The 21,504-nt window shown below is 40.3% G+C and overlaps 1 protein-coding gene across 9 annotated transcripts in view; it reads right to left on the bottom strand.

The window, feature by feature from the left end:
- Nucleotides 1-2,203: 2,203 nt before the first annotated feature.
- Nucleotides 2,204-21,504, bottom strand: part of USP12 (ubiquitin specific peptidase 12) — a 41,018-nt gene continuing 21,717 nt past the window's right edge. For 5 of the 9 annotated variants that reach the window (XM_040704059.2, XM_040704054.2, XM_015278916.4 and 2 more), the window contains 5 exons: nucleotides 19,358-19,434; nucleotides 19,069-19,152; nucleotides 15,511-15,708; nucleotides 14,334-14,412; nucleotides 9,385-12,072 (listed from right to left, as the gene is read on the bottom strand). In XM_040704059.2, coding sequence (XP_040559993.1) covers nucleotides 11,971-12,072; nucleotides 14,334-14,412; nucleotides 15,511-15,708; nucleotides 19,069-19,152; nucleotides 19,358-19,434 — 540 coding nt within the window. In that variant the 3' untranslated portion in view covers nucleotides 9,385-11,970. Of the gene's footprint in view, nucleotides 4,532-4,905; nucleotides 5,562-9,384; nucleotides 12,073-12,378; nucleotides 12,548-14,333; nucleotides 14,413-15,510; nucleotides 15,709-19,068; nucleotides 19,153-19,357; nucleotides 19,435-21,504 lie in introns of those variants that run through there. The other 4 variants (XM_040704042.2, XM_040704041.2, XM_040704034.2 and 1 more) reach the window with 4 other exon arrangements.

Here is a 21,504-nt window from a genome sequence, read left to right as displayed (position 1 = left end):
GTCACACTTCATTAAATCATCTTTATTTCAATATTTTATCAAAGACATATATGGTTTCCCAATTATGTGTATATTTTTGTAAAATTATCGTTTTCAATTTAGTTGATTACACGTTGCAGAAGGGAAGCTTTTCTCCTCAAACACCATATGTGCTTATCAAAGCCAAAAACCTAAGGGCAACAGTAAACAGGAGCGGCACTGTTCTTGAAGAACTGTTAAATCAGTTCTGAGGCTTTACATTTCTGTTTGCAATAAGAAAACTTTTAGTGAACTGCGAATGAATTAATCATAACCATGTTTGGCTTTATTCTTCAACTCAGTTTTAGTTTGAAAAATCATTGATTTGCATTTATAAAGGAACAAAAAATGTTTTCAAAGAGACTATTTAAAGAAGACCGAACTTGTCTCCCACACTTAGTATGTGAAAGCTCTCGCTGTTGATGTTGGTATTTCTGTATGAATAGCATTAATCATCCATAAACACAAATCTGCACTCACACAGGTTTGAATGTGCTGTGCAATTATGGCACACAGAGCATTTCTAAAGCTTTTACCACTGCTACTGCCCTGATGATTTTAAGATAACGAGGATTTAATTACACAAAAAATAATTTTCAGTCATATGTAGCTGTGCATTTTCATTGCAATCCGTGAGATTAATCTTTTATCTTACAGGATGCTGCTGAAAAATTCTATTAATAAATGAAGACAGAATTGTCTTGTCTACGTAAAGAGTTATGCTTCTAAACTTCATTAGGCACCTATGTTAGAATGCCCTCTGACCTCTTCCAACGACACTGAAAGTATAGGAAGGCTGCTCCAAAAGTACAGAATCATAGAATTGCTCAGGTTGGAAAAGACCTTAAAGATCATCAAGTCCAACCACAACCCAACCTTACTACCCTAACTCTAACAACCCTCCACTAAATCGTGTCCCTGAGCACCACATCCAAATGGTTTTTAAACACATCCAGGGATGGTGACTCAACCACCTCCCTGGGCAGCCTATTCCAGCCCTTAACAACCCTTTCTGTAAAGAAGTGTTTCCTGATATCCAACCTAAACCTACCCTGGTGCAACTTGAGGCCATTTCCCCTCACCCTGTCACCTGTCACCAGTGAGAAGAGCAACCCCACTCTCACTGTAAGCATCTTTCAGGTATTGGAAGAGAGCAATGAGGTCTCCCCTCAGCCTCCTCTCCCCCACACTAAACAGCCCCAGTTCCTTCAGTCTCTCCCCGTAGGGCATATTCTCCAAGCCCTTCACAAGCCTTGTTGCCCTTCTTTGGACTTGCTCCAGCACCTCCATGTCCTTTCTGTACTCAGGTGCCCAAAACTGAACACAGTACTTGAGGTGAGGCCTCCCCAATGCCGAGTACAGGGGCAGGATGACTTCCCCAGTCCTGCTCACCACACCATTCCTCATCCAAGCCAGGATGCCATTGGGCTTCTTGGCCACCTGGGCACACTGCTGGCTCATATTCAGCCTCCTGCCCATGAGTACACCAAGGTCCCTTTCCATCAGGCAGCTTTCCAGCCACTCCTCCCCAAGCCCGTAGGGTTGCCTGCGGTTGTTGTGACCAAAATGCAGGTCCCGACACTTGGCCCTGTTGAATGTCATACAGTTAACCGTGGCCCATCGATCTGGTCTATCCAGGTCCCTCAGTAGTGCCTTTCTCCCCTCAGGCAGATGAAGCAATGAAGTGAATGCCTCCTTTTTTATGATGTTGGCCTGCAATGTAGAGGCAGATGTTGGTGGTATGGCAGTGGAGGCTGAACCTTCCCACCAATATTCTGATACATGTTGTTGCCGTGTGACAGATGGCAGCAGAGGCAGTTTGACAGAATGGTGTCTGACATGGAGTGCATATGGAGCAAAGGTGTGTCACCAAGTTCCTCCATGCAGGAAAAAATGTCACCCATTGACATTCATTGTTGGAGACCAAGCAGTGGATGTGAGCACAGTGAGGTGACGGGGGGTGCATTTCAGCAGTGGTGACAATGACAGTGGTGCATCTCCACTGGTACAGATTGTTATGAGCAGGCTTTTGTTCATCGCTGGTGAAAATACAGAGCTTATGGCAGTGACTACATTGAAAAATAGTGTTTTGTAGCTGAGAATTTGCTCTATCAAACAGTGATATTGTGCTCTTCATATCTGTTATAGTTTCCATGGAAACAAATAGGAGGCATTACTTTTGGAGTGACCTATATGGCTACTTTTTACATTAGGGGATTTTTATTGTAAACGCTGAAAAAATATTCAGAATGTCAATTCACAGTGAGACAGTTAGCTTCAGACACTTGGGTTTCAAAAGGTTTTGTTTTTATATGCACAGCCTGTGTGCCAGTATAAAGGGAACAATTCGAGAACGTCCGTGTTTAGACACTGCAGAATTGAAGCATTTGCACATCTACATTCAACTTACATTTGCACAAATACATCAAAATGTTTTTTAATTCCCCCTCATGCATAAGAAGAAACATTCAGGAACTGACAAACGTGTGGAGTATAACCCTCAAGTTGGCCATTAACTAGAATCAGTGATTTCCATATAATTACCTAAACCTCCACAACAGACTGATCCACCAAACACACGGAATGTTAATGTGAACACTGCCTTCCAATCTCCACATCTCCCTTCCGATAATTAAATAAGTAACAGCAACAGGGGGAAACGAGCACTGATATGAGCAGATTTAGAACTTTATTCACCAAAACTAGTAGTCTATGAGAAGTTCTTCAGAAAATTATTGATCACGTAGCTTCAAACCAATTTTAAATGAGAAAATAGCTTCAGCCTTAGAATTACAGAATAAGAAAAGTCATAGAATTAAAGAATCACAAGGTTGGAAAGGACCTACAAGATCACGTAGTCCAACCGTCCTCCTATCACCACTGCTACCCATGAAGCTACTGAACCATATCTCAGAGCACCTCATCCAGACACCTCTTGAACACCATCAGGAGCAGTGACTCCACCACCTCCCTGGGCAGCCATTCCAGTGCCTGACCACTCTCTAAGAGAAAAAAATTTTCCTTATATCCAATCTAAATCTCCTCTGGCACAACTTGTGGCCATTTCCTCGGGTCCTGTTTGTTGCCTGGGAGAAGAGGCCAAACCCCTCCTCATCACAACCTCCCTTCAGGAAGCTGTAGAGTGCAATGAGGTCTCCCCTGAGATTCCTCTTGTCCAGACTAAACAACCCCAGCTCTCTCAGCTTTTCCTCACTTGTTGTTTTGCAAAGAAAGCTGAAGACTTTTGCATTGAACCCGCATCTCAAGGATGAGGCAGGGGGAGAGCTGTAGTTCCGTGAGGGTCCATCTGCTCCGATGGAGCACTCAAAATATTCTCTCAAATATTCGGGAACACAAGCTTCAGTACTCCTAGCTTCTGCACTATGCTACGTGTTCCATATCAACAAAGGTATGCAAAATACATAACTCCTACTGAATTTAATGATTAATTGGATTTTTCCAGTCTCTCTGCACGTTAACCCCTACAAATCTTTGCCAGCTCTTGAGGGAGAGCACGTGCATAACTAGCCATGAAACATCAGAAAATCATAGAGTCATAGAACAGAATCCTAGAATCCTTGGAGTTGGATCTTTAAAGATCATTTTGTCCAACTCCCCTGCAATGAACAGGGACATGCACAGCTCGATCAGGTTGCCCAGGGCTCTATCCAGCCTCACCTTGAAGGGATGGGATATCAACCACATCTCTGGGCAACCCGTGCCAGTGCCTCACCACCCTCACTGTAAAATATCTTTTCCTTATATCCAACCTAAACCTTCCCTCTTTGAACTCGAAACTCTTTCTCCTTGTTCTATCACAACAGACACTGCTAAAGAGTCTGTCCCCTTCTTTCCTGTACCTCCACTTTAGATACTGAAAGTAAGTCCTTCCTATTCATCCACTGCCAGCAATGGGCACAGGAGTCAGACCATGGTGTAATGAAATTATCTCTGTGAATAGATGCTAAATAACCCTCAGTGAGAAACTACCAAATTGAGCACATTTACAGCAATGATGACTTGAATGAAAAAAGCAGCAAGAATGTACCTAAGTCCTAAATGTTGCTGTATCTGTTGCACACAAGCAGAACAGAAAGCAGCCCATTTATGCAGAATTGTGCCCAGCGTCACTGTTAACTTTGTAAGCACTGCTTTGTAAGATAGAATTTTTATGTGCACTTCATGTATGGGCACAGTGTCAAATTCAACAGTCATTGCTATGTTAGACCACAGGCAAGAGTCCTCAGCAGAAGAACTGGGTGAATGGTTGCACTCAAAAGTAGCGGTCAAAGGCTCAGTGCCCAGGTGGAGACTGATGCTGTGTTGTGTTCCTCAAGGGCTGGTATTCAGATCAGTGGGCAGCAGGGTGAGGGAGTGATCCTGCCCTCTGCTCTGTGCTGGTGAGGCCTCACCTGGAGTATTGCCTTCAGCTCTGAGGCTCCCAGCACAGGACAAGGCCAGTCAGACCAGGTCCAGAGGATATCACCGGGATGGAAAGAATACAGGCTTTAAACTAAAAGAGGGTAGAATTAAATTAGATGTAAGGAAGAAATTATTTACTCTGAAGATGGTGAGGCCATGGCACAGGCTGCCCAGAGACGCGTATATCCCATCCCTGGAAGCGTTCAGGGCTGGGTTGGATAGGGCCCTGCACAGCCTGAGCTGGGAGGTGGCAGCCAGCCCATGGCAGGGGCTTGAGGCTGGATGTGCTTTAAGGTCTCTTCCAGCCCAGACCATTCTATGATTCTGTGACATTAAGCAGTCCCAGAAAGCCCCAATTTCTCATTTTTGGTGACACATGGCAGCTGTGTTTTCACATTCCCTATGTTGAAACTGACGTTTGTGTAGTTAAATATTAATAACTACTCCCATAGATATGTTTTTTTCAGGAAAGTTATCCATTGAATGAACAGCTGTGGCTGCCGGTGTATTTGGATGTATCATAGCACAAACAATAGAAGATGCCAGTGTTTAGACCTGCAGTCCTGTAGTGCAGACTGGTAGTCTGTATACTACAAACATCCTCCTATCAGCCTGCACAGTCAGCTTTATTCTCCCTCTCACACCCCCCCCGCCCCCATTCTTGAGTCTGTAATACTTATCAAAAAGCTTACAATATTCTTGTTAGCTTTACCAAATTTAGCTAAGAGCAATGTTCTGCTGCTTTATGTTCTTTAACAGTTACTATTACTCACTGAAGCACAACAATTATCATGCATATTATTTTTAAATGCCAAAGCTCTTATTTAACCTTTTTTTTTCTCCAGCACACAACCCCATAATGCAGAAAGAGAAGAAGCAGCTTAGAAACATAGTGGCTTTTGTCTCACTTCTTCACTGGTGAATTATGAATTTTCTGCATGTAATACAATAGAAGAAAAAGAGGCTAATTAGCGTTTTGATACGTATGTGTGGAAAATAGCTCATGGTCTTCTACTGGCGTCCCTCCTCCTAATTTGCAATTCAGAAAAACTTACCAGAAAGTTACAGCAAAAAAGTGAGTCACTGTCACGGCTGGGTCTTCAACGTAGCCTTCCTGTTTCCTAAAAAAGGAGATAGAAAGGCACAGTGGTCAGTCTCAAAGCTTCGCATATATATAGCAAGTACACTCTTGTCGAACATATGTTTCCTCCAGATACTCCCTGAAGGTTCTTGGTGTCTGCTCTGCAAGCATCACGGAACCAGTGTTATTTAACAGCTTTGTAGTGGGATTGAGTGCATGTTCAGCAAGTTTGCAGATGACACCAAGCTGAGTGGTGCAGCTGACACACCAGAGAGAATGGATGCTACACAGGGAGACCTGAACAGGACTGAGAGGTGGGCTCATGCCAACCTCATGAAGTTCAACAGGGCCAAGGGCAAGGTCCGGCACCTGGGTCAGGGCAATTCCAAGTACAAATACAGGTCGGGCGAAGAATGGCATGAGAGCAGCCCTAAGGAGAAGGATTTGAGGGTGTCAGTCGGTCAAAGATTCAACGTGAGCCGGCAACGTGCACTTGCAGCCCACAACACCAACTGTGTCCTGGGTTGCATCAAGAGAAGTGTGACCAGTAGGTTGGGAGAGGTGATTCTGCCCTCTATTCTGCTCTCATGAGGCCCCACCTGCAGTACTGCGCCCAGTTCTGGAGCCCCAGCACAAGAAGGACATGGAGCTGTTGGAGCAGGTCCAGAGGAGGGACACAAAGACAATCAGAGGGCTGGAGCACCTCCCCTGGCGGGACAGGCTGAGGGAGCTGGAGCTCTTCAGCCTGGAGAAGGCCCTGAGGGGACCTTATAGTGGCCTTCAAGTATCTGTAGGGGGCCTACAGGAAAGCTGGGGAAGAACTTTTTATAAGGGCATGTAGCAACAGGACAAAGGGAAATGGCTTTAAACTGGAAGAGGGTAGATTTAGACCAGATATGAGGGAAGAAATTCTTTACTGTGGGGGTGGTGAAACATGGGAACAGGTTGTGAATGCCCTCTCCCTGGAAGTATTCAAGGGCAGGCTGGATGGGGCTTTGAGCAACCGTCTAGAAGGAGACATCCCGGCCTATAGCAGGGGGTTGGAATTAGTTGACCTTAAAGGTCCCTTCCAACCCAAACCATTCTATGATTTTATGGAAATGTATCGTAGTAAAATCTGGGTCCTATTAGCACTGTGTGTGGTAAACACAGTTCACCAAACGCAATCCCAACATATTCTCTCTCTCCTTGGTATCTAGCTCCTAATGGTTCTGTTGCTCATTCTGATTATACTGTAATATTGCCATGCTGAACTCAAGCAATCTCTAAAATAATCCAAAGGTATTTTCTATAAAACATTTCCTTTTCCAAATATGTTTCAGGTTCCATAACAATGCGAGGGAGAAATACAGAATGGCTTCCAGAATCTCTTTAAAAATACGATAAAAGGGGTACATCAAAACTGTGGCATTTATTCAATCCCATGACACCAAATACGTTTGCTTTTGAAGAGAACTTTCACCAGAAAGGCATAGACAAAACAGCTCCAACTCTTTTCAGTGCAAGAAACATTAAGCATTGGCCTCCAGTTTGAAATACAGTTCACTAATTTAGCAGACCTAAAGAACAAATTAAACATACACAAAAAGGCAGCATTCCTTAATAAGGAACAAAAGTCTAGAATATGGTAGAGTGTTTTGAGTACACCCTAAAGCCTCCAAAACACTAGAAATCCATATGAGATGTAGTATTCTACCTTTTAGGAATTTTTTAACGTAATATTTTTTATAAGTAATTGTAAAGTTCCTCTCCACATTTCTCTGCAAGATCTGTGCTAAGCATCCTCTCTCCTGGTTCACATAACCTGTGGAATGCAGATCAAAGACATGATCCTTCTGTAATTAAAGCTCCCTGATGTTGCCAGCAGGAGTTCTATACAAAGAGCTGGCAGACAGCATCTCTGCACTTATCTGAGTCCTTAAGATCTCTTATGCAGAGCCAGTCACGAGCCATTAGAGGGAAAGGAAGGATATCATTCATTTGAGCTTCCGGGAAGAAACTGGAAAATATTATTCAGTTCCTTTTAATGCTGGTGTTATCTGCTAACTTCCTTATATATCCAACACGTGCTTAAACAAGCTCCCCCAAAAGGAACTCATCAACCATTATAGCAGATCGTGAGGTTTAACATACTTTACAAAGGAAGAGGCAGACCGCTTTGCTAACGTTTTGAATACAGACCAAACAAAGTTATTTCTGCCCATCAGACTCTATTATTAAAACTGGAAACAGATTGCAGAGATCTCTGTAGTTAAAAGATGAAGTCACTGTTTGTTTGCATGGCAGTTGACCTGCATAGCTCACTTGTAACAATCAATCAGAAGCAAAGCTCCAGCAAAACGGACAGCCCTTGAATACAGATGATGAAGAATATTAATTTCAGTAATAATTGAGTATCTGGAGGCTTGCATGTAAAGAGACTGATGTATTATACATCTCATATCATTCTGTGAGAAGTTAGAGGGCTTTGAAGCCTCACAAGTTAAAGCCCATAAAATGTTCACGTTGTATTATCAAGAGGGAAAGCAAAGACTGATTTAAGATGTATAACCTTAAGATCAACCCAGACAAACATGAGGTGAAAAAACTGAACACCTTAGACTGTAACACCACTGCAGGAGAGCAAACAAACTGCATCTGGATTATCTGCATTTGGATTAGGTGAACTTCCAGAAACAAAGTTCCATACGTATCTACTTACCTTGAAATAAAGCTAATGCATTTCTGTTAAATGAAAACTGAAGATTTCACATATCAGAATTTCTTTCAGAAATATGCCTTTACTGGCCATCTTAGACCTACAGCTGGGCCAAATAGCACAAGAGAAAGTTGTTTTCATTTTAATAGTGAAAGCAACTAGTGGCCTCACATACCTCCAGGTTGACAAACATCACCACACACACAAAAAAGTAACAAAGTAATATAAACTTTTATATGTATATGCACCAAGAAGTGCACGTGTGATACTGCATGTGGAAACGCTGAGACATAGGGAGCAAGCCAGGATGTCCTGGGCAGCACTAAGCTGCTGCTCCAGAAGGATGCAGACCTTCTGTAGGTCTTGTGCTCAATCTGCCAGTCATTGCAGATGACTACGGGTATGACAGCAGGTCTGAAACGGTACCAAATCCCTGTGTGCTAACACCTGAATTTCACCTAAAGATACGCAAACAGACACAGGACAAACTTCTGACAACACAACTCAATTTTAAGGTACGTGTACGAATGATTAAGTCCCAATTCCATAGGGTGAAAGGCCATGATGTAGTCATCACAACTTCAAATACAGCAGGGTACAATCTGTTTGTAAATAGTACGTCTATTCATTACAAACAGTAGAGTATACTCCAGGTGGAGAATGACCTGAAACCAAATCACACTGGATATTGTCATCAGGTGCATTTTTACTTCTGATGTTGGGCTCCTGTTCTTTGTTCAGTCGCTTCTCCCTTATGCTAGCTCTGTAAATACTCTGACCTTTCATTCCTTCAGCTTCCCCTCGCACAAAGTGCAATCCCTTCGGCAACTTGGATGCACACTTGATATCAAGTTCTGATTTTTAGAGAGAATGGAAATCAGGAAGAACAGTACTTCAGAACACTCCCTCTCTTCTCAACCTCAGAAACCAATAATCAACTTAAAAAACAGTTCTAGAGAAGTACACCGCCAAAAACATGACTGCCACAGAACTATTTTTGTAACAACAAACTGAGATATAAAAGGCACTGTATTTAAACGCATTCCTTCCACAGCTCAGGGCTGTCAGCCTAACACAGGACACTCTAGATACTTAAGGTTTGAAAACATAGAGAAGCACAGAAGACAGCAGACTGGCCATGAGGGCTCTGCAAAGGCTGCAGTACTTACCTTTAGAGAACACATTTTATTTAATAGAAGTTTTTGTTCCAATATACAAAATAGAGGACCGCAGTCCCAATTAACATTTTACATAGTTACACAGCAAATCATTTCCACCATGTACAACAACTGACAACTTTCCCACACTCCCCACTGTATTATAGTCAAGAAATAACTCCATACTGCTTTACATACCAAACAGTTATGTTTTGCACTTCCCTGCTTCTTTACTTTTTCTAACGAAGTTGCAGTTTCTGATAATAGTTTAATTGAGAAATTACAATTATTTCAGCTGGGAAAAAAAAAAAAAGCAAAGTGAAATATATAATTTGGAATGCTATCTCAAAAACCCTACGCAAAATAAAAGTCAGTGTCTTACAAAAATATGGTGCAGAAGTAAACCCAGTGGATAAAACACAAGTGTTTTACATTTTGTTAGGGTATAAAGTATTTAGCAACTAGCCTCAGCTTTGAGCTACACCACGAGAAGAAGAAAAGAAGGACCAAACATTTATCAGTTAGTAAAAAAGAAACACGACAGTTCCTTAGTTCTTTTACAATACTGTACCTTTAGTATGCAAAGGACTTCATCCTTTAACATGCACCATTAATCAACTGCCTCACCCATTAGCCCTTTTCCCACAGAAAGCTGAAAAAAGGTTTTGAAGTTATTTTAATTCCTTAAGAAAAATCCAATCGTATTTTCTGCATCCCCCACAATATTGAAGCTTTACTTTACAGTGCTGGTACTTGGATAGTTTGATCACTATAAATGACTTTATATAAAAGTATTCTAGCCTAACTGGGGCTTTAGAAACTTTGTGTTTTACAAAAGCAGTTTGTTACAGTATGACAGTTGCTAAATAGCCCGATTTATTCAGTGACCCTGTTAAAGATTAGTTCAACTGAGTGAATAGGTGAAGTCATTTCCTGAGCTAAAAGATACAGTTAAGTAAATAGTTATAGCAGCAGACAGGAGACATTCTTTTTAGAGTTTGCAACGGTATCAATAAAATAACCTTAGAAAACTACAATAAGGTACAAATCGCTAGCTGAAGAGGGGAGACAAGGACATCCGAGACTTGATTGCCATCATCTGGAATGAATATCCCCTGACTTTCCAGAAGTTACATTCAGCTACTGTCAGACAAAGTACTGTTAAGTGGAAGAATGTCAAATCACAGTAGTTCACATTTATTACAGATCAGGTGTTTTGTCAAGATTTAATTCTTCACGCTATTTCATAAACCTAAAGTGAAGTATAAGCCGTCGGTTCCAGAGTTTTTCACCCTAGAGGTGAAAAACCCTCTTCTTTATACTACTTTTAAAGGAATGTAAGTATATCTTCAGTCTCATGAAATTCTAAGCCTATTTCTTTTTATTGCTTAGACACAATTTCTACTTGAGACCTTGAGTGGTTTTTTGAGATAGTCACCCACGTTATTGGTAACATAAGTGGATCCATTTTTAGGAGAGGGAATGATATTCTGAAAATGGCTGCAATTTGCTTGGAGCACAAGACATTATCAAACGATTAAAGAACTCTCAAGACTGGAATGCCACCACTGCACCACCTTTTTCTTCCGATATGCATTCTTAAAAGTCTTCTATGTATTATTTTGATCACTTTTTTCACACATTAATGGAAAGATAATATTCTAATTTAATTAAAGTACCTCACTTAGATACCAGTTCCTCCAGAAGGAATCTGTCTCTGTTACTCATTTTTAAAGACATTGTAGGCATTGCTTTTAGACTTTATATCAGCTCTTTTTTTTTTTTTTTAACATTTAAACATAATCAGTTTTAATTCAAATTAATATATAAAATCCCCAATACTGGCTAGAATAAAGGACACCCTAAGTAACAAGATCCTACGTAACAATAATTTATAAACAAAAATATACTATTACAAACCAAATCTTTCCCCATACGGAGACTAAAAGCCATAATCTTGACTGATTGTTCCTGATCATACATTATAAATAACATAAGCTTCTTCAGAGAAGCAAAACATACTTGCCTCCCCGACACTAGTTTACATCTTCAGTTTAATTACTACCATCAAGAAGGCAATTGGGCCCAGATATATCTCTTTGCTTACATGGTAACGTTCCAGCCTCGTTCTTTCAAAATTAAGCACAGGAATTAAGTTTACAAAGAGTCCTTTACCTCTTACATGTAAAGTCTGTATAAAATAGAGATCTCTAATGCTCCTATTGCACCAATCTGGCAGTGCTGCTAGAATCTGATTCAAATTCCACTGAAGTCCATGAAAGGTTCTCCAGTGACCTTAACAGGCTTTGAAGTGGGACCACGGAGACATTATTTCCTAACAGAAAGCTCCTGCAAGAGTGGCTGGTATCTCTTTTTGCTTATGAGATGCAGTGGAGATGTGTAGTCAGCATGATACCTGAGCAAATAAAATGAAAACGATACAAAGGTTTTAAAAATCCCAAGTTCTTTGCTTAGTCTTGTGCAAACTGTGCTACTGCCCCTGGAGCTTCCAGCTTCCTTTCTTTCAGTGCTTGCTCCAATCCAAGATAGAGAAGATTTGAGGCGTAACAATCTCTCTTCACTACAGGTCCCCCTCAATCCCGAGACTGATAGAAGAGGATGTAACCAGACTCAGAGTTCTTTGAGATGTCTGACGTCAACCCGTAGAATTCTTCAATAGCTTGTGCATCAATTTTCTGCATGTAAAATCCCAAACATTTAATGTAAGAATATCTTCCATAACATACATCACATTAAGTTCCACTCTAGGAACCGTTTTCAAAGAACGTCCACATATTATATACAATTATGAAATCCAAATAACTCTTAAAATTCATTAAATTTTTGTTTCCTATCTGTCATCAGCTGCACAGATGGTAGCAGATATATACATTTGCACATATACGCGTGTTCACTTTTAAGGATTAAGTGAACCTATGAATGCAATCAGAGGTGCACTGTTTGCACAAGTTTCACATGGAATAATTTTAAAGATAATAGTATTGCACTGAGACCTTTTATTCACTATCTCAAATGTACGTACAAGTTATCATTTTTAACCCTAAACACTGGAAGCCAATCAACTGCAGAAGAGAGTAATCAGAACTCAGAGAATGAAGGCTAACTTTTTCTCAGTTCTTCATTCAATTCTTGTGGAAACATTTAAAACATCTGGAAAGTGAAAAGAGTATAGGCTGGTTTTCATTTTCATCATCTTTACATATAAAAGAAACAAACTAAAAGCAAGCTACCTTGCCACATTTTACACCAAGGGCAATTAGGCTACAAACAACAAAAAGGCTGAAAGATAAATCTTCCTTCATTTAGACTGACTTTATTTAATCTCATTTTCATTATAAGAATGGGAATCTTTCTCAGGAAGGAGTCAGTCATTCCAACTTGTCATGGGAATAACAGACAGCATGATGTTTAAGATCTGGGAAAAGATTTTTTCCTTCCCCTTTAGAAGGGCTCAGAGGGAAAAAACAAAGGAAAAACCACAAGAAATTTCCAGGTATTACTGCTCTGGAACTGGAAAGACTGCGCTTCATGTTTGTGAAATTATATGAGATCTACCACAGCAGCTTCTCTTTTCCCTGGAGGAAAGTGAACTTTTGACCTTATCAAGGTATTTCAATTTACAGTGCATCTTGATAAGACATACAAGCAATCCCTTTTAACTTTCCCCAGCAACCTGCATATTTCTATGTTTGGCAATTCCTATGTAAAAAACAATCCATAATGTGTCTTGGTGATAAGAAATTCTTACTACTCTTGACTTGTTCTGCCAATTAACACCATAAGTCTAATACCTGTCTCACTCATTTTTCTTCTTTTTAATTATGCGGTTCCTGTATATTGTAAGGAAGAACGTAAATTATTCATTGTACAGACTTAATTAAATTTAATAAAGAACTTGGGCAGCACAATCATAATTCTGTTGCTGCATAAGCAAAGACAAGGTGGAGAAAAAGATGACAGAACAAGCAAAAAAATGGAAACAATCTAAAACACAGACTGCTCTTTCCCTCAATAAAGGATAAAAGGTAACTGATGAAATGAAGATGACAATGTCAAGACTGTTGAAGGAAATGGATAATGATAGGACAATGGGGAATGGTTTTAAACTGAGATAGGGAAGGTTTAGCTTAGATATTAGGAGGAAGTTTTTTTTTTTTTTTACACAGAGGGTGGTGACGCACTGGAACAGGTTGCCCAAGGAGGCTGTGGATGCCCCATCCCTGGAGGCATTCAAGGCCAGGCTGGATGTGGCTCTGGGCAGCCTGGTCTGGTGGTTGGCGACCCTGCACATAGCAGGGGGGTTGAAACTCGATGATCATTGTGGTCCTTTTCAACTCAGGCCATTTTATGATTGTATGATTAGTTAAAAGCTATTTATTTATTTATTAACTTGTTAGGAATTCTTGAATTCCTAGAAGCATGGCTAACTTTATCAACAATATCATAAACAAAAGGTTTTTCAAGGATTAACTTTTAGATTTTACATTGCAATCTAACAGGTTTCAGTCTACTTTGACTCTTGTTGCAGGTTTTTCCTGAAACCATCCAGGACACTCCATCTAACAGACTACCAGACTGATCCAGCTCAAGAGATCAGACAATACGAATAAATATCTTGCGCCAAGAATTGTTTACTCTCATAGTGGTAAAATCAGTTCACCTGTACTCTATTTGCCACATGCTCTGGCCAAAGGAACTGCCTACCAAATGAAGGTGAAAGACACTGGCAATAAAGAAGCTTATTTTAAGAAATATAAAAAGCAAAACAATTCAAATTATTGTACAGTGAAATTGAAAGGTGCAGCTCTGCACTCACAGTTCTTGCTCATTTAGAACAGGTGTTAGCATGACAGTCTTCTATGTCATCGAGCAGCAAATAGGGGTGCAAGTACTCTGATAAGTATGAGAAAAAAATCCAGTATCACACAAAGCTTACCTCAACAATATCATCATCAAAAAGCAACCAAAAATCATGACTCTTCACTATTGCAATATAATGTCCTCTGTTAGGGCCACTGTAAAATACAATGAAAAAAGAATACACATTACAACATATTCAAATGTACAAATACAGTTCACTAAAGTGTGTTGTTGGGTTTTTTTTTTTCTTGTAGAAAGTAAAATTTAACGCTAATTAAAATGGCTACCAAATAATTTCTGTTTGGATGTTTCTTTTCCTTTTTTCTGCCAACTCAAATAGTTTTCACAGTAACGCCTTATGTATCTACATTTTACATATACAATTAAGGACTAAGCAGGACAGGCATGAACACATATATGAAGGGAAACAAAAGAGAAATAGAGATGTGAAATAAATAAATTATTCCAATGCTTCATAATGATTGAATAGATCCCAAAGCATTTTACCATCTTCATAAAGAAAAACAGAGAGTTCAACTACAGTCTCAATAGGATATCTCTTTGTCCATTTGACTGTTTAGGAAAAAATGAAATAAAAAACCAACAGAGTTAAACTGATAACTTAGGAGACTGAAAAACCCTTACAGCAATGAAAGGGTTTCCCGTTTAAACTAAAACAGTTATAATGCACTGCTCTTCAGTTTATGGCAGACAAGAGAATTCTCCATAACTGCAATAGGAACAAAGAACTCTAAGAGCACCCTGCTTGTTAAACAGACTTCAGGTAAGGAAATGATGCACTTACCTGAACCACACAATTGAAAGTGAACAAGTATTTAATGCAGCTCTGGGACTGCCTTAACCTGACAACAACAACACTCAACCAATTTGTAGGTCTGGATTAGGGAGAAACTGTTATTAGAGATATATGGTGTGGGATACGTTTCATTTTTCTTTTGACATAGTTAGGCTCACATAAATACTCATATGAATACACTGTTACTACTTTCCAAAGTGAACTGTGGTGGCAGCAAGGCCATGTACTCTGTCCCAATTAGTAGCACCTCCTCACAATGCTTTCTTTCCTAAGAAACTTTTAAGAGATCTTTAAATGCTATTAGAGTTATGCAATCTGGGGAGTTTCTTTCCTTTTTTTCTTCATTTTTTTTTCTCCAATTTGTCTTCATTTAACAATAAAAACAAAACACTTCAGCTTTTATACAAAAATCTCCTACATAATATACTGTTCTTACCTTCCACAATGAACTACCACAGCAACGAGGTCATACATTCTGTCAGGATTGGTGGCATCTCCTGAGGTGTTAAATAAACGAAGCTCTAAAGGAAAAACTACTCTATAAGAGAGTTTTGTGTATCTATGCAGCTGATCCATATATTTAAATCTCTTCAAATGGAGAGCTAGAATCATAGGCAGCTTTTTTACTTTCATCCTGAAAAAAACAAGCAAACAAAAACCAGTATTTCCAGTATTGAGGCAAACCATTCTGCTGATATTAACAAACAGGGAACTTACACACTTAAGTCTTTAAAAAGATGCTGCAAGTATTAAAAAGGTACTCAAATCATTGTCATCCACGTAACAAATACTGAATTTGTCCTGCATTACTAAACTGAAATTGGATTTTAACAACTGAGATAATTACAAACGTAATTAAAATTGAAACTAAATGAATACCTGCGAACAACCCACATAGTGATTTAGACATAAAGGCTTGTATTAGGTTTACACAGCAAAGTTTTGGAAATGCATGCACTGCAGGGGTGGCCTCTGTAGCTCCAGCTGCTCCAAAAGGGAGCTGCTGATGGCCCAAGCTGAGCCATGAGTGATGCCGGGCACATGACTGGGAGAGCAGATTTAAGGAAGGAAAAAACTGCTGTGCAACAGAAACTGGGAGAGAGGAGTGAGAAATGGGAGAGATGCAGCCCTGCAGCCCCCAAAGTCAGCACAGCAGGAGGGCAGAGCAGCAGCTCCCTGCAGCCCGGGAGAGGCCTACGGAGGAGCAGGCTGTTCTCCTGCAGCCCACAGGCACCACGCAGAGCAGATCTCCATGTGAAGCCATGGAGGAGCCCACAGTGCAGCAGAGGATGTGATCTGAGGGAGGTACAGCTCAAGGAGAGTCCCTCCAGAGCAGCCCTGGGCCAGAGCTGCAGCCCATGGAGAGGAGCCTGATGGTGGGCAGGAGGGCTGGGGGAGCTGCCGCCTGTAGGGACCTGTGCTGGAGCAGTCCCAGAAGGATGGGCCCCCACGGTACAGAGATGTATTAGGGCAGTGCTTGGAGAGCCTGAGCCTGTGGGAAGCCCATGTGGGATCAGTTTGGGAAGGATGACGTCCATGGGAGGGAGCCTGCATGGAGCAGGTCAGACAGTGATCACAGAGGAGCAGCACAGACGGGTATTATGGACTGACTACAGCCCCATGCCCTGTGCTCCCCTGGGGGAGGAGGTAGGAGAGGGTAGATAGGGGAAAATGTCTGTGGTTTGGTTTTACTTTCTCGCTGCTCTAGTCTGTTAGCAAGAAGCAATAAATTACATTAATCTTTCTTGTGCTGAGTGTCTTTTGCCTGATCTCCTTGTTCTTACCTCTACCCATGAAATTTTTCAACATATTTCCCACCCCTGTCCTGACAAAGGGGAACAGGAGTGCAGTGTGGTGGCGTTCAGTTACCCACCAGTGTTAAACTACCACAGAGAATTCAGCTTTTAGACATACCTCCCTATCGCTTTCCCGAGTTTCCAAAAGCAAACCTACACACCGCTTGGTATACAGTGGAGGTACTGCAACAAAGTTGTTCCAGAGATTCTGTTACAGTTTAATTTCCCATTAAACCCTTCGAGTCAAACAAGCGTTTTAGAAAAGGCAATACCACTTTGTCACAATTGTATTACTTCAAGTCTTCATATCAAGCCCCTCATTTCACACTGCCAAGGGATACAGTCAGCACAGTGTTACTCCCCACACCTCATGCTGCCAAAACAAGATAATGCTAAGCTCTAGCACGGTAATTTTGTACAAATGTTGCAGCGTTATTTTATCGAAGTCAAAGCCTGAAAGCGATAACCCAGTTTTACTGACGGCTCACTGGCCCCCTTCCCTAGTTTGAGGTAGTGAGATTTTCCATCAGTGCCTACAAATTCACATCAGCCTACCACAGCCGACCTGGCAACAGAGACATTAATTCTCAGGGAGATAAATCTGCCCGTATTAATAGCAACCAAGCTAGAGTTCTCTGCTTCTGTGCAGTACTGATCTAAGGCACAGAATTTTATCAAACTGCCTTGAGCCATCAAAAGTAGCTCCAAAGTGTCAACAGTAGAGCCCAATGAAGGTTTCAGATGTGTCTACTAAGACTGTATTTTTGCAGTGTCGGTAAATACGTTTGTACGGCATAATCCTTTTTCAAAAGATAAGGGACTGTGGACAAAATCCTTCCTTCCCTTTTTCTCATTAAACGTAGACTTGATAGTAGCTGTGGAAACCCTGCTAGACTCAGCTTTTCTCCTTTGTCTGCAAGGAAACTAGGAAATGAAAAATGCTGGAGAAGGGCTGACAGGTGACAGAAGCACAGTTACTTTTTATTACTGAGATAGGATATAATTTCTGCTCTGATTCTTTTTGCAAAATTAAAGTCCTCTTTTAATGAAACTGTGTTTGATAGTAGGAGCTCTTTCAACAGCAAAGAAAGTCACCTTTGGTAGTTGAGAAGACACTATCGTGGATAAACTTTATGCTATAGAGATGGAAGAAAATTATGACTGCAGTGAAACCAGCCACACTGAAAACAAGAACAGGCCGTGTTTTGCCAGTATGTCCATACCTACAGTACAGGTTTATGTCAACACAACTTATTAATGGTTAGGGATCATATTACCTCCCACGCAGAAAAAGAGCTAAGGCAACAGAAAACAACAGGACAGACCTTACTTTGCAACCCCTTTGTACACATCAATTAGTAAGCTTAAGCAACATATGACTGCATACTTTGCAGATGAGACACGCCAAAAGCCACATGTTGAATCTATGGTAAACTCAGTAACACGAACCGGTGGTATAACCAGTACTGCATGTCCCCATCTCCATGTTCCCATCCCTTCAACTCATGTATACAAAGACAAAATACTTTCTTAGATTAAAAAAAAATACAGCACAATACACAAAATCAAGAGTTTATTTTCAAAGGTGTAACCAAGACTTAAATATTAGACAAACAGAATTTTTTTTACACAAAATAAACTCCAGATTTCTATGGAGCTTCTAATGCTTTCCATGAGCACTGCCATACAGATGTTTACCACAGCTAATTAAAAACTCAGTTAAAATGTAATGTTACAAGCATAAAACTTTTTACCAACTCAGCCAGAATTATCAAACCATTTCCTGCAGCAACTGTAAAAATTATTTAATTATTCAGAGGAACAGAAATGCGAAGAGCCCCATAAAATCAGTGAAATTTCATCACTATCAGCAATTCTCCCTTAATCACTCACTCATAGCCTAACTTCTCTTTTTATCTTATTTTTGGTCTTAAGAATATTATTTTTAGAATGAGAAAAATAATGACCAAAGGCCTCTCAAAACACTCTCAATGGATTCTCATTACTCACGTAAGGAGGCTCACTGAATTCAGGTAAGAGACACATAACCAAGTGACTCTTTAAAGGAAGAAGAGTGAGAACATTTAGGAGGGAAAGCACTTTCTCCTCCTGCCTCATACACACACAAACACACACAGAAACACAACTATTTTAATGAAAATACTTGTGTTATGTTTTTCCTTCTGAGTGTAACCTACCTTTTATGTGCTTCTTGCTTACTGCGACATTCTTCACAGTAATATTTGTATTCACTGCACAGAGTTTCTGTATTGCTGAAACCCCTGAAAGAAAAAAGAAAGACATAACAGAGATGCTAAACTCACCTAAAATATACATATAAATGCACGCAAAAAAAAACCCATCATTTTATTAAGTTTACATAGACTCAAATTTGCTAAGTCAACTGTCCATGAACTTTTAGTTTTACTTCCTTCTTTTGAGGTTGAAAAAAGACAGGCAAAATATAGTTCAGATTTTTGCATCTACCTTAAGCAGTGAGTAATTGAAGTATTTTGTTCTACATCAACAGAAAGATCTAAGAAGTCTTCATCTTTGCTGCTTATCTGCAGGAAGAAAAGAAAAAAAAAAAAAGATGATCAGATTAACAGGTTTAAACCTGTTAAACTCATTCAACTCTTTTTCAGCACCATTCTCTCCTGACAGAATACATCATCTACCTTATAATAGCTTTCCAAAAACTGCTACAAGTGAAATGTCGTAGCATGTCAGACACTTGTTAGATCTCTGTTTCTAATTTTGTTCAGAAAGAGGAAGAGGGAAACGTATATATGCCCAAGGAGGTAAAATCATAGAATCAGAGAATCACTCAGGTTGGAAAAGACCGTAAAGATCATTGAGTCCAAACACAACCTGACCATACTACCCTAACTCTAACAACCCTCCGCTAAATCATGTCCCTGAGCACCACATCCAAACAGTTTTTAAACACATCCAGGGATGGTGACTCAACCACCCCCCCAGGCAGCCTATTCCAGTGCTTAACAACCCTTTCTGTAAAGAAGTGTTTCCTGACATCCAACCTGAACTTCCCCTGGTGCAACTTAAGGCCATTTCCCCTCGTCCTGTCACCTGTCACCAGTGAGAAGAGGCCAACCCCGCTCTCACTGTAATCACCCCTCAGGTATTGGAAGAGGGCAATAAGGTCTCCCCTCAGCCTCCTCTTCCCCAGACTAAACGTCAAGGTAATCAAAGAAGAGGTAAATGTAATCAAAGAAGAAATTTCATCACAAATCCTGAAAAATGGTGATGGATGAAATCCATCGTGGTCCTGATTATTAGCAATGTTATTAAAACATTTATGAAATAGCTAGCGTCTCCCCTTTAGCATCTGGTAGTGTTTTTCATTTGTACCTAGAGATGCTCAGTGTTGCTGGTGAGAATGTCAACTACCTTTTATGACTCCTACATACAAAGGCGAATGTTTTCATAAAAGATGCCCAGTTGCAGCATTGAAAAGTTGTTCTCTGACTCAAGAGACAAGAAGGGCACAGTTGCTGAGGGCAGCAAACACAAAGAACAAACATGCTGCTGGTCAAGACAACTATTTCTAAGAACTAATATAACTGGTGAACCAAAAAGGCTTATGGACTTAAGTTAGAACCTTCTGTTAACATCTGTGAGAGGACTGGCAAAAGATTCCTCCCAGTCTTTTATAGATAATTTTTCCACGAATAAGTGTACACACAGAAAATGGATCACTACACCAGTATAGACCATGTACACAATATAATTAAGTTTAGACTTTCAGAAATTTTTCAAGATGTTTTTAGGTTGGGAAAAAAGCCTCCTGCATCTTCAGCAAGTGGCGTGTTTCTCATCTTCAGGGATGTACTACAGCTTAGGAGTATGGAGATGAACAATGTTCCAAAATAACCCACTGCAAACATCACTTTGAGAACTACCAAACTTGAGGGTGGTACACAAAGTAGTCTGGTGGAAATCCTAAGGGAAGGGGACACAACCAGGGCAGCTGACCTAAACTGGCCAGAAGGACATCCCATACCATAAGACACCTTGTGAAAAAAAGCTACAAAACTGAGGGTGCGGTATTAGCCAGAGGGGTGCAGCTGCTCCTTGGGACTGGATGGCTATCAGTCAGCAGGTGAGCAACTGTGTGTGTTTATATACACAAATATACACGTATATATGTATCATAATTATTATTTCTCTCTTCCTTTTCTGTTTCAGTAAATAGTTTTTATCTCAACCCACAAATTCCACTTTTTTACCCCCCCAGTTCTCTCCCTTATCCCACTGGCAAAGGCAGGAGAAAATGAAAGTCTGCACAGCAACTGGCTGTTGTGCATTTCAGATCATGAAAAGCCATTATGTGGTTTACCAAGTGCATTTTTTCCATCTATATTGATAGTTCAGAAATTGTTATTCTTCATTTTTAAGATTTTTCAGTCATTAGTATTGAACTGCCAATCTACTCATACAGTTTTATTAAAAAAAAAAAAAAAGAATTTTAGAATTAACCTCCCACTCTAACCATGCCCCCTTCCCCTCCAGAGGTTCTATTTCCAATAAACATCACTACTTTATTGTAAATCATGTATTTATTTCCAATAAATATAAATTCCTCAGACTAAAGTAATCTTCTCTTCTATGCT

Source organism: Gallus gallus, chromosome 1 (assembly GCF_016699485.2).
Source record: "Gallus gallus isolate bGalGal1 chromosome 1, bGalGal1.mat.broiler.GRCg7b, whole genome shotgun sequence".
Taxonomy (NCBI): Eukaryota; Metazoa; Chordata; class Aves; order Galliformes; family Phasianidae; genus Gallus; species Gallus gallus.
This window is presented reverse-complemented; position numbering and strand designations above follow the sequence as displayed.